The sequence below is a fragment of the Melanotaenia boesemani genome, chromosome 4, assembly GCF_017639745.1.
Source record: "Melanotaenia boesemani isolate fMelBoe1 chromosome 4, fMelBoe1.pri, whole genome shotgun sequence".
In the NCBI taxonomy this organism is placed as follows: Eukaryota; Metazoa; Chordata; class Actinopteri; order Atheriniformes; family Melanotaeniidae; genus Melanotaenia; species Melanotaenia boesemani.
In genome coordinates, this window is record NC_055685.1 from 27,463,268 (window position 1) to 27,476,256 (window position 12,989).

The 12,989-nt window shown below is 37.3% G+C and overlaps 2 protein-coding genes across 4 annotated transcripts; one reads left to right on the forward strand and one right to left on the reverse strand.

Moving 5' to 3' along the window:
- The first annotated feature begins 3,236 nt into the window (after positions 1-3,236).
- xpa (xeroderma pigmentosum, complementation group A) lies at positions 3,237-7,720 on the forward strand. Of its 3 annotated transcripts, none has more exons than XR_006009956.1 (6): positions 3,237-3,637; positions 3,719-3,824; positions 4,315-4,480; positions 4,668-4,785; positions 4,876-5,154; positions 6,002-7,720. XR_006009956.1 is itself a non-coding variant. In XM_041982231.1 (5 exons), the coding sequence occupies exons 1-5, from the start codon at positions 3,343-3,345 to the stop codon at positions 5,028-5,030; spliced, it is 840 nt and encodes a 279-aa protein (XP_041838165.1). In that variant the 5' UTR covers positions 3,237-3,342; the 3' UTR covers positions 5,031-7,720. The 3 variants fall into 3 exon arrangements, 1 of the variants encoding a protein (XP_041838165.1); XR_006009957.1 differs by having other exon boundaries at positions 6,025-7,720; XM_041982231.1 differs by having other exon boundaries at positions 4,876-7,720.
- A 693-nt stretch (positions 7,721-8,413) lies between these two features.
- kpna7 (karyopherin alpha 7 (importin alpha 8)) lies at positions 8,414-11,869 on the reverse strand. Its single transcript, XM_041982185.1, has 12 exons — positions 11,699-11,869; positions 11,483-11,617; positions 11,319-11,401; positions 10,985-11,153; positions 10,768-10,867; positions 10,217-10,299; positions 9,987-10,069; positions 9,728-9,908; positions 9,397-9,630; positions 8,875-9,057; positions 8,639-8,785; positions 8,414-8,531 (listed from the first exon to the last, which is right to left on the reverse strand). The coding sequence occupies exons 1-12, from the start codon at positions 11,759-11,761 to the stop codon at positions 8,484-8,486; spliced, it is 1,509 nt and encodes a 502-aa protein (XP_041838119.1). The 5' UTR covers positions 11,762-11,869; the 3' UTR covers positions 8,414-8,483.
- Positions 11,870-12,989: the final 1,120 nt, after the last annotated feature.

Here is a 12,989-nt window from a genome sequence, read left to right on the forward strand (position 1 = left end):
CTGTAAAGGCTGCAGACCCCTGGTATGAGGTGTATGTGCAAGGAATCAAAGTTTGCTGACAGTTTAATTAATCTAATAACTAACAGTGCACCAGAATGTTCCAAATGTTCAGAAGAAACAAGCGTCATGTCAAACCATGACCTACTGTAATGAACTAATGATGATTGATTATTTATTTTCCTTTTGTTGCCTAATTTCTCTGTTAAATGTATTCAAAAAATTTTTTTTCTCCCATCGGTCCTGAAGAAATGTCCAATAAGGGCTCTTTAAACCGTTCTCAGCATCTTTCTGTGCTTTTTATTTCTATAAGTGCAGAAATGATGAATCTTTAAAATGTAAAATTTTTCCGATGCGAGCTTGTACCAACATAGAAGACAAATAAAGGCAAACAATGGTGTCCTGTTTTTTTTTTTTTTTTTTCTTCTTTTTTTTTTTTAGGGTTTTTATATTCTCTATGCTAACCTTGTAAGGACAATCTGGTCTTGGAAATGTGCTCTGTTATTCAGGCACAAGTTTGCATATTACTTTTTCATATAAAACACAGATATTCTTTATTTTTGTTTAGATACCTAAATCATATTTTCCTTCTTAAATAATAATCAGAAAATCAATTCTACATTTACATTTAACCCAAACATTTTTTATGTTTCCCTATTTTTCCCCAAATGAATGTAAAATTAATTTTTCATAAAAATGGACTCTTTGTCTTTCCAATGTCAAAAAATATGTTTAATTGTGTTTATATGTATAAAAAGGTTTATAAATTGTAAAAGGAGACATAATGTATGTGGATATAAGGTCTTGTATGTAGTACTAGTCATCACATGCAGTAGATTATAAAAATCAGCACAATTTTATCATCTCAGTTTTCAGTTCAGATTTAGTGTAACTATGCAGTATCAGTTCTATTTTTTTTTTCTCTCTCTTTTTGCTTTTATGGATCATCTGAAGGTGAGGAATGTTTGTACAAATGAGTGCATTTCAAATGTTCATAAAGATTTTCCTGACCAGTTTCAATACCATGACAAAGCGTAAAATTGTGTATTTCCCTCGTGTGTTATGTGACTATGGAATCCTATTCATGTACTACTTGAATCATGTACTATACTGTAAAAACATATATATTATTCATCTCTGTATAAAGCATTATGATCAAATAAATGAAAATTAAAAATTTTAAAAATATAATTGTCCATTTTCAGTTACTTTGTTTTCAGAGATAAACACTGTTTCATTACTCCAGAATTGGTGCTGTTTCTGGCCTTTTTTCCTTTCTTTTAGCTTTTTACCAATAGCCAGTGTGATATTATAGTATTACTATAAGACAGAATATTATGCTGTACATTTACAATATCACATGGTGGCATCTTGAACATAAATATAACACCTGGCAGATTTACAGAGTCATCTATCAGTATTTGATGAGCTTTAACTTGAGACAAGCTTCTTATGGACAGCTGTCATGATCTGCATGGTGTGGTAGAGATTAGCTGGACACCTGAGGACAACCAGGAAGGGACACATTCACCTTTGTTCAGTGACATTTGAGGACATTTGCTGCACTTGTTGACCTACCAATAGCAGCGGTGCCTATCAATCCGTTATACAAAAAGGTGCACTTTCCAGTACTGAAGATAGCAATGTAGTAAAGCAAAATAACTTATTGATCAGAATTTGTTTGCGGGCTAGATAAGATTAAAAGTGCTGAGCATGGTTGTCATAGTAATGTTTTCTCGAACCTTTTGGGGAATGCTGGGCCCTTGAGTTTTTCATAACAGATGACAAAACTTGAACTCCTGTCAAAACAAAGAGTTCTAGACATCAGAGTTTCAGAGTCTCTGAAGGTGAAACCAGCCACAAACACAAGAAATTCATTTCTTGTGTTTGTTTAGTGTCTAATATTGTTTTAAACAACTATAAGTTTAATGTCAGCAATAATAATTTCAAGATTGAGTTGTCTGACTTATGCTGTTGTTTAAGTGTTCCCTTTGAGCAGTGTATAGTCATACTCAGAAAAGAATATTTCCATTGCAGTTTCAGTGTACTTTACACTATGTTACATTCTGCTACTTCCTGTTTTATTGTGGTGCTTCCAGTCTCCTACTTAATTAGCTGTATTTAAAGGCCCCTGGCTAACCTTTCTCTCTCTCCCCACCCAGCAGCACCTCTTGGTAAAACCCCTTTTTGGGTTCTTTTTCTTTTTTCTTACATTTTCAATAAACACAGCAGTTATCAATCTCATCACTGGTGTGGTGTCCATTGTTATGTTCGGTGCTTGGGCCAGCCTTAACAACTAACATTTTGCTGGTGTGAAACACGCTTGCATACAATAAAAATCAAGAATAACCCACACACCTATAAGAGCAGAAGATTGCTTGTGTGTTTAGAAAAATCTTTGAGCACTTTGTAGACACAAGAAATACACAGCTGAATACAACTGTAGCTATTAGGATGTAAAAGCATCATTTCAGTCCTGGTATTACTAGATCTCAGCACTCTGCTTCAAACAGCTAAGTTAAAAACCAACAAACAACCCAGAAATCTGGTAGTAGCCAGGGACTTTAGTTTTTAATGATTCCTCTGCAACCCGCTGTATGAATTATATTCATTCTTTTCTATTCTAACCTTTATTTACCCAGGAGGTCCCATTAAGATTCAAACTTTACATTTACATGAAATGTTTTATACAAATAAACTTGCTTTGCCTCGTCTAATAATTTAAGTATGGCTCACCTCTTACATATGTGCTGGAGTCTATAACACAGTTTTACAAGCTATAGGATAAACTGTTACACACTTTTTTTTTTTTTTCAAAACCAGCGTAGTTTAAGTCCATCTTCTGAGATTGTTCGCACTACTAAAAACGAACAAACAATAAAAAAAAACTTTCACTTTAGCTTATAAGACTTTTTCAGGTCAAGTAGACAGTGACTTTTAATCACGGTGACTGGTAGATGCCATCTGAACCATCCAATAAAATAATTTAAAGCTTAGTTTTGATTAAGTTTGAAATTTAAATCGGAGATCAATAATATTTTCTCTGGCTCTTCGCCCTCCGCGACGATAGGTGGCGGCACTGCTTCTAATAATTACGAGACGGGCAAATAAGATGGCATTTATGAAGCGTTTTGCTAGTTTCGTTGAAAACTAATGTCTTTTTTTTTACACATGTCATATTTACACATCACTTGTTAGTTTATAAATTGTTACAAGTCATACGGCGCTATGTTTTCGGGTTTTCGCTGGCACACAGTCACACAACAGAAGAAGAACTAACCGGAAGCATGCAACTGTCAGTTTTGTAACAACAATCAAGCCCCGTATTTTGAATGACACGGCAGCATGGATCCGTTAGAGTCAGAGGGAGGTAATGCTGCTGGTCCCGATCCTGACCCTGGTCTGCAGCAGAATCCCAAACCTGAACTTTCCGCAGCGATGCGGGCTAAAATAGAGAGGAACCGGCAGCGAGCGCTGATGCTTCGGCAAGCCCGACTAGCGAGTCGACCTTTGTCCTCTGTGGAAGGCGCAACTTCGGCTAAAGTTTCCAAGACTATTGACTCCGGTGCTGGTTTCTTTATTGAGAAGGAGGACGATGAAGAGGGGGAACAGCAAGACAAGATGGTGGTGCATCAGCCAGGTGGGTTAATGGATTTCATTACAGGAATATGTGTTCGTGCATCTTTTACACTTGAGTGTCGTGTGCGCGCTTTGTTCTCAGCTCCAGTGATTGAGCCAGAGTACCTGCTGTGTGATGATTGTCAAAAGCCCTTCATGGACTCCTTCCTCAGCAACAGCTTTGACTTGTCTGTGTGTGACAACTGCAGGTTCTCTCTTACACACACAAACACTATGCTTAATTTCTGAATGGATTATGTTTTACATACAGACCTTTTTCTTTTAAATGTTGTACAACTGCCACTTTTTCAAGTAGGCACGAGTTACACGTTGCCTAAAACAACGTTTCGGTATTTGGTACGATGTTGCAGACTCACTAACATGTCTGAAAGAAGGAAATGTGTCATTAAATTGTGGCAACCCTTTTTGAGAATTTTTTAAAATTATGTTCATGCAAATATTACATGATCACGTGCATTTGCATAATTTTCTAAAGTCTAGTTCATGGCGCAGTTCTGATGCTCTATTTAAGAAAGACTTATGCAATTTCATATTAATACACGGAAAACGTGCTTTTACATTTTCAGGCTGTTTGTTGCCTCAAATCCATTCCCATGTAACCTTACTAATTATTTAGAATAATTATATTGATTAGAGTCAGTCAGACAGATCAACAGTGCTAACCTTTGTCCTTTCTAGAGACAATGAAGAGAAGCACAAGATGATCACCAGAACAGAGGCCAAGAATCGCTATCTGCTGAAGGACTGTGACTTTGACAAGAGAGAACCCCCTCTTAGGTTTATACTGAAGAAAAATCCCCATAACCCACGCTGGGGAGATATGAAGCTCTACCTTCAGCTACAGGTGCTCAAGTTTGTATGGAAGCATGCAAAGTTATGTAAAAAGATGTGTGTTAATGATATCAGATACTTTAGTTTTTTTTTATTTTTTTTTTTTATTAAATGATTGAACCATTAGCAGCTGAACTCCTAAGGGAATGACCTAATGCATGCTTTTAAAATATTTGTGTGTGTGTGTTTGCATATCCTAGGTGGAGAAGAGATGTATGGAGGTTTGGGGTTCGGAGGAGGCCCTGGAGGAAGCCAAAGAGACGAGGGAAGAAAACAGAGAGGTTCAAAAACAAAAACGCTTTAACAAGAAGGTTAAAGGTTGGTTTCCTGTTAGAAGAGAAAAACTGAAGCTTCAAATCAGTCACGTTGTGCGATATTAAATGTCTTCTGTATGTGTGTATGCATCAGAGCTGCGCAGGGCAGTGAGGAGCAGTATGTGGACCAAAAACACCAGCGCTCACCAACATGAGTATGGACCTGAGGAGGTGGTGGATCCAGAGGAGGATCTCTATAAGAAAACTTGCACCACCTGCGGACATGAACTTACCTACGAGAAGATGTAGATACTCATGAACATACAGACTGTTAAATACATGAGTCGACCGGAGCAAGATGTTTGGTGCTACTACAGCTAACCTCACCTTTGCCAGGAGCTGTCATGATCAGATCTGTCTGCATTCCTTATTTGTGAGTATGTCATTTTTAATATATACACAAATAAGTTCAAATATACTATTTAAAAAAAGGGTTGGGGTTAGACCCAAGTGTAATGTATTCTCAAGTTTAATGTACAAAAGAATAAAACAAAGGAAATTTATTCCAGACACAATTATTAGCATCTTTCACTAATATTTTGGTTGCATAACCTTTAGCTTTTAGCCTTGTGTTTACTGTGTAAGCTGCCTGACTTCTTGTGGAATCCTCTGATATTTTTCTTAGTTGAAGATTTCACATGAAAGCTGCATGATGGTGGAACATTACAAGGTTTAGGGAGACAAACTGTATATATGTATGTGTGTGTGTGAGTGAGAGAGAGCGAGCAATTACAACTGATGGAACAACAGCTTCACCTTTGAGAAAAACAAATTTAACATTTACCTGTTATTTCACTTAATGTAAATTAGGATGCTAATAACTTTGTCTGGTGCACATTTTATAAAGTTAGTACAAAAGGTAAGGAAATTTATGTTTGGACAATTATTTCTCCCCTTTAATAATACTAACTGGTGTTGTCATACACATAATTGGAAAGTCTATTTATTCATGTTTACAAAAACATATAACTTGTAAGGATTATGCTTTTGTAGAATTGGCATCGCAGCTAAGTGCTATCAGGAATGTGCCAAAATCCCCTCCAGTATTCTCATGTTGGTGTTCACGCTTGTTTTGAGATTCAAATGCTATCATGTGTGTGTGAGTCGCTGATGTAAGACTGGTACCTGATTGGCACTTAATTGATAGACATATCAGAAACAGATTTTGGAGCCAGTGACAATCCCTTGTCTAGAATTTGGGACCTAACTCCATCCTCCAGGATGACAACAGTCTCCCCCATAGAATCATCACACAATACCTGAGTCCAGATCTGAACCCAACCCAATGTCAGGGTGACCAACACAGCTACACTGGTTGAGGAATGGGATGCCCTCCCACAGCTAATTGTGATCAGGCTGGTGACCAGCATGAGGAAGTGGCGCGAGGCTGTTAAGGGTGTATCGATCTTCCACATGCTACTGAGGTCCCTGATTGGGTAAAATGAATAAAATATAAAAATGGACAGTGTATTTTTCCTTATTAGTGAGGGGGACAGTGCAGTCATCCAATCCACTAAGCAGCTCAAGACAAATTTAGCACATTTCTTGGGGCACTACCCACATGTTTAGCTGTGCTGCTCATTCCACAGAAGCATGATCCTTACATGTTATACCTTCTTGTAAACATGGCTAATCAGGCTTTTCAATGATGTGCATGCCACCTCATTTGATACTAATAAAAGGAAGAAATCAACCAAACAATTTTTTTAAATTGTGCTTATTTCATAAATGCCAGTAATTTTTTTTTATCAGCATTGTCAATGTATCATACTTTTACACTTCTTCATGATATTAGGGGCAAAACATCACTTTCCTGCAACTTATCAAGAAGCGTTTACATTTTTTCCTGATTAACTTTCCTCAGCTCTAACTTTGACTCAATCCCTGTACATATTTTTAGCATTAACTTTGGAAATTTTTTCCCCTTTTCTACACTTCCTATCAGGGTTTCTGTCTTAGAACTTTGCAAATCAAGGAAAGTGTGATTAACTTGAAACTACTGTCTTGTATAGAGCAGTGAATCTGATATGGTGCCTTTTAAAAAATGCTTTTGAGGAAAGCTTTTTTGGGTATGTTTAGACAAGTGGGAATTTTTTCAGATGTGTAAAGCCTTAAAGTTTACTTCATGTTACCTTTTTAGGACTTGTGTCCTAAACTGTAGGCTGAAAATACAGGCATTTCATACAATCAATAAAATCTAACTCCTCTGGCTCAGTTTACTTAATCAAGTTGCAGCAAGACATTTCAATCTGTTAATAGACAAAGTTGTGCTGATTTGATGAACCTATTAGATGGTAGACTTGTAAACATGCCATTAATTGCCAAATAAGTTAAAAAGTAAGAGCTAATAAAGTTGTTCTTTTAGTGAACTTGAAAATATATTTTTTTTTATTTGAATATCCCAATTAAATGTACTGGAATCAAAACTCCTGTAATGTTGCTTTTTCATATGTGAGAGGAAGGACTTAGGAATTTCAGCTTCTCTAGACCAGTCATCAGAAAATCAAATGCGATTGAACAATTTTCTCAGTTTCATGGAGAGTTGAGGCTCTTTAAGTTTAGTCTGACAGATAAGAGGATTGGAGATTTTAGTTTTGGAATTTGCATTTTTCAGCCACAGAAACCTAAAAAATATATAAGCAGCTTAATCTTGTTCAAGTTAGGTTTTTAATTAGCATCCATGTCTTTTGCTTGAATTTCAGGAGACTGACTGTCTTAAACAGGAAGTGCATGAAATTCAAATGAAGCTTTCCCCTGACAGTTGGTATGGTTCAAGTTATCACAGGCCTGTTTTGTAGGAACACAGTACCCTCAGTGCTTCTGGTTACAAACTCTACTTTTGCACAACTTAAACAGGGTACATGGAGGTGTTTTTCTAGATCTTTACTAGTTGAGACTAGTGAAGATCAAATCTTTTTAAAAAAAAAAAAAAAGGCAAATGTTTCCTGTAGCCAAAGACATTCTGTAGAACTATTCATCTATACTTTCAGTATTACTTAAAAAAAAAAAAAAAAAAAAGTCCCTGAAGACTGAAAGGGCTGAATATATATGCAAAACCAACCATGTAGAAATCCACTTGTAAGTCTGTGCAGTGGTGTTGGCATGTTAAGATGCAGGGTGTTCACTGTATTGTGTAAACGGTGTCATTGTAATAGCTCCTTGAGTTTGAATATGATCCCATTTATTAGTTTAGTCCATCTGTTTGATGTTGGTGCAACAGTCCCTAAAAATACCAAATTAACCCATAAGAACCTGACGTGACATATTTGTCATACAGTTTGAGACATTTTGCTTCAGTTTATGGTATAAACTTTGCTTAAAATCCTGTTGAACACAATCTGATACTTGTCTTCTGTCCCCTAACTGATACCCAGAAGCAGAAAACTATATTTTTAAACATCACATGGTAATAAATGGCAGACCCCCCTCGGGGGGGAAAAAAAAAAAAAAAAAAAAAAAAAAATTCCATGGGTCAGGCCTTTATGGATTAAAGCACTGTATGCAAACTGATTAGCTTTAGCATGATGTGGCTCAAACTGCCATCTGACTGAATTGGATTCTGTTGCCAAATACAAGTTTTTTTTTTTTTTTTTTTTTTTTTTAAAAACCATACATCCATCTTGACAAAACAGTTGCATTGGCCAAGTGACAACTTTATTTTACACAAATTCAAAGGTTTAAAATTCAAAGAACCTTCTCTGATCAGGTCTGAAATACAAATACATCCTGTGTCACATCCACCTGGTCATCCTGCAAACACAAATCCAGATTTAGTCCATTTTAAAAAGCTTCTGATTTAAGATACTTAAAAACAGTGTTGATTTTAAATGGAAGTCCTGATGATGTTAGAGACTTACATCACTGAAATATTTTTCTATGAGATTATGTGCAGCCTGGTATACCAGATCATTGTCATGGTTTTGCAGCATCTCAATGCGTTCCAGTCCTCCAAGTTCTTCAATCAGCAGACTAAGCTTCGCCGTTTCACCAAGTTTCTCTGCAGCCTGAAGTTAATTACCAAAACGCATCAGGTCAGTCTTTAGTGAAACTTTTTCCTCTAGAGTTAAGATCTTTTCAGTTTTCCCAGACTCACCAAGAACATGTTGTTTATGGCTTCCAGTATCACAAGAATAACTTTAGCATCTTTAACCTGGAGCAGGTCAATGACTGCTTCCAGGGCTCCACTCTGCACCAGATGAACTACCTGTTCTACAGTGCCCCCACTGGTGAAGTTTGTCACCACCCACACTGCTTCCTTTTGTGTCTTGAAATCCCCCTGGTGAAAAAAAATAAAAGTTTCATGTTTAATCCAGTGAAGTGAATTTTTACTTTGTTTTCCTTTCTTGAGCACAAAAAAGGAAAGAAAGTTGATCTTTGGCTTCCAAAGGACAGGACTTAGCCAGAATACAGTTATGGTGAGAATTTTGCTAATGAAAGCATAAAACCAAGCATGATTTCAGCATGGGGTGGGACAGGGGGTCCATGGCTTTTTAGCATTTGCAATGCAGGGGGTCCTCAAGGAAACCACTACCTTAAGCCCTCAATCCTTTAACTTGCGATAATGGCAAAGCAGTTTTAAGTGCCCATTCAAGCAATGAAATTGAAGTTTACTTACATTTCTGAGCAGTTCAACAAGGGGAGGAAGCAGGCCACAGGTGATCAGCTGTTGGATTTGCTTACAAGGTCCTGCAGCAATGTTTGACAGTGCCCATGTTGCCTCCTTCTGCACAGTGGCCTTTGGGTGCCTCAGCAGCTTTGGTAGAATGTCAAGAACTCCGGCATCAATTGCCATCTGGGTGTGCACATCAGAGCCACTCACTATGTTCCCAATAGAACGAAGAGCTGGCGTCTGGAAGTCAGGATGGAGAAGCACAAATTAGTCAGATTCTAACAAAATTTCATCTGCTCATGTTTAAAACCGGAGGGATAGGCATGTCAAGCCCTACCACCACACAGAACTCTTTGTGGTTCATGAGGTCCACCAGTCGAGGGACAATGCCAGTTCTCACAACAACATCAATACGGTCATTGTTGCCATCCGAAAGGTAAGAAATGGCCCAGCATGCATCAGACAAGATGTCCTTATCATTGAAATGGAGCAACTGGATCAGAGATGGAAGCATCTGAGGAAGTGACAAACCTTTTATTGGCATAAAATTTAACAGAAGTTAAAGCCATTACAAAACAGTGGTTTCACTTACCTTCTGGACAGCAGACACAGGCGGACATGGATTCTTGTTTCGACAAAGATTGGATAAAGTCCATGTTAGGTTACGCAGGTAGCCAACCTGCAGTTATACACCTCAATTAGTAAAACTTTACACTAGTAAAAGTTTAGACTTAGGCTACACAAATTTGTTACCAGTTGTTGGGACTCCAGAGAGAGCGCACGCTATGGTGAGGAATATATACAGTGTTAAAAGGCTTTGACTTACTGGTGTGTCTGGGGAGATGCGAGCCAACAAGGCTGGGATGATATTACACTCAATCAGGACATCTCTGTAAGCTGCACCATCACCTGCCAAGGGGTTACATTTTGTAGTATCAGACAAGTAGATATAGCTGCACAATTAAAGTTTTCCTTTGCAAGAGGAATTCTAACCAGGTTTTTAAGTGCTTATGAGTGGCTGGTTTGTTCCCTGCAAGAGACCAATCTTACAGGCAAGCCCAGCTGCCTATATCTCAGAGCAGGCCCAGCAGAAGTTTTCACCAAGACAATTTGAACTTCAAAATACATACTAGATTGTAAATTTATACCACATAACTTTTACAGTTACTATGTTTACCCGTCTGCACTCTGCAAATACACACCTATTATCATTTTAAGAATTTAACTGGTTTGCCCATCATAAATCACCTACAAAAACCTATTTATAAACACTTCACACCACCACTATATCCCACTCTTTCAAGTTGACATTTCCAGTTCTGACATATATTAACATTTAAAAACCAACTTCATATTAGCGCCAATTTCAAGTCTCACCTGCAATATTTCCAAGAGCCCAGACAGCCTGTTCACTGATGTGCAACATCGGAGAGGCCAGCAAGTTAATGAAAGGTGGTACGGCCCCATGTTCTACCACCTGAAAGCAGAATAGATTTATTCTGAACCTAGTTTTAAAAATAATGTTTTCATAGTTCTGTTACAGCCTCAGTCTCCTAGTACACATTAAGCTTAAGCCTCATTGCACTACAAATACCTGTTGTGTATGCCAAGATGTGCCAGAGGCGATGTTTGTAAGAGCCCAGGCTGCCTCAAACTGCAGAGCTGGCTCATCATCCATTGACAGGAAGGACACAAAATGGGACAGCAGGCCAGCATCTATAATCTCCTTCAGGGGAGGATCACATCCTGTGGAAAGCAGCTTCCTGGAGTGAATTTAAAAATAAAAAAAAAGTTTCACCCAGCACTGATATTAATACCAGATATTAAAATTTGTTTAATCTATAAATAATTAAGTTGTCACTAATGATGACATGACATAAGATCTGGTCTCAAATCTAAATAACAGTTACTCATCCCTGATGACTCACCTGGCTGCCCGACAGCCTTGCGTCTGGGACACTCTGCACGCACTTTTAATGTCTTTTATTATGTCCTCGATCCTCGGGGCCACCTACATCCCAGATGCGCAGTCAGAAGCGCCACAAGTAGAAATGCAGTTAGTTTTTTTTTTTAAAAAAAGAGCTTTACTGACCGTCTCGGTATCAGGCGAAACGGCCTCCTCGTCAGGGACAGATGACCTTGTTAGGTTTCTTCTTTTCATAAAACTTTCATTTTTGTTTGCTTTGCGCAGCTCCACGCACTCCAAGATCCTTTTGTCTCGAAATTTCTACACGGAAATACAAGGATTTGATGGTTTGATCAAATCGAATCGCTTATTTGTATAACTTTAACATAACAACCAACTTACTGCAGGATCTTTCCCCTTGTTTTTGTATTTGGAGATTCGCTCGTCAACGTTCTTGGTGGGCATGCTGGACTTGAACGCACACTTAACACGCACGGTTCATGCTATATGTCGCATATTATTTCTGTCGTCGAGGTTGTATAAGCAGTAAAGCCCAGATGGATGAAATTAGGCGTGATTGTCGTATTTGATTAAAATGCAGGTGCGCGCGTTTAAACCAGTTTTTGTCAGATGGTGAAGAACTTGTAGTTTTTGGACTGCTAGTAAAACATGGACAAATCTGTGATTGTACCAACGGGAAAATGTTGATTAATTTAAGAATAGAGATTTCAGCTGAAAATAAGACAATAAAATATGATGAGACATATCTCATGGCCGCAATGACCTATTAAGGAATTTTTAACATTTATCAATAGCGGAATCATTGCTAATTTTGTTTGATTCACCGTGAGAAATACAGGGACTCTTGAGTGTGTATAGAAACCCTTAAATAACAGCTTTGCGCTCTGTTTGCACATTTTAAAGGATATATAAGATATAAACTAGCTATAAAAACAGCTAATTGTTATCGACACAAAAAGCCTTATCTCACAGAGGAAATAAAGCCTTTAAACATTACTGCTATTTCAGAGTAAACACAGAATCAGCACAAGTGCACAGTGGCTGCTGGAATCTACTGATGTGTGGCTTTACAGCGCCAAGGGAACATTAAAAGACACAACAATTAAAGAAGTTAAATAATTAAAAACAATAAAAAAAGGTACAAACTTACAATTATAAAAGCAGGTTACAAATATTAATAATAATGCCTAGTAGGCAAAAAGATTGGCATTTACTTTGATTTCCATGGTAATAACCTTGATCAGCCACCGATAAAAATTGAGATGGCCAATGAAATTTTATGGGCAATGGAGAAAAAAATAAATAAATCAGGTGAACTCACATTTTGGTATTGGAATACAAATTGTAATGTGTTTTGCTAGTAATAGAAACTAAATCCAATTTGCTTTTAATTTTAATTTTAATTATAAAAAAGCTCAATGTTAAGTTGTACACAGCTAATGTTGCTCTGTTTAATCAAATTGGACAACAGATGGCAGCAAAGCATAACTGACTTCACAGCATGCAAGTGCACGTGTCAGATTTTAAACTGTCCAGTCATTTAAAATTTTTGTGCTTTCTTATCTGCCAAACAAGAGAACTGAAACATAAGTTTGAATTTCAGTTTTTATTTATGCTATATAAAGAATCAGATCAAAAATAAGTAACAGTAGATAAAAAATAGATCATATTA

Bases quoted from the DNA above. Each gene is read 5' to 3' on its own strand.
- xpa (XM_041982231.1), top strand. From the start codon at position 3,343: ATGGATCCGTTAGAGTCAGAGGGAGGTAATGCTGCTGGTCCCGATCCT. The intron at 3,825-4,314 runs GTTCTCTCTTAC...TGTCCTTTCTAG, and splicing joins TCTGTGTGTGACAACTGCAG to AGACAATGAAGAGAAGCACA. The intron at 4,481-4,667 runs GTGCTCAAGTTT...TGCATATCCTAG, and splicing joins AGCTCTACCTTCAGCTACAG to GTGGAGAAGAGATGTATGGA.
- kpna7 (XM_041982185.1), bottom strand. From the start codon at position 11,761: ATGCCCACCAAGAACGTTGACGAGCGAATCTCCAAATACAAAAACAAG. The intron at 9,631-9,727 runs GTAGGGCTTGAC...CCTGACTTCCAG, and splicing joins ACAAAGAGTTCTGTGTGGTG to ACGCCAGCTCTTCGTTCTAT. The intron at 8,786-8,874 runs GTGAGTCTGGGA...AATTAACTTCAG, and splicing joins CCATAAACAACATGTTCTTG to GCTGCAGAGAAACTTGGTGA.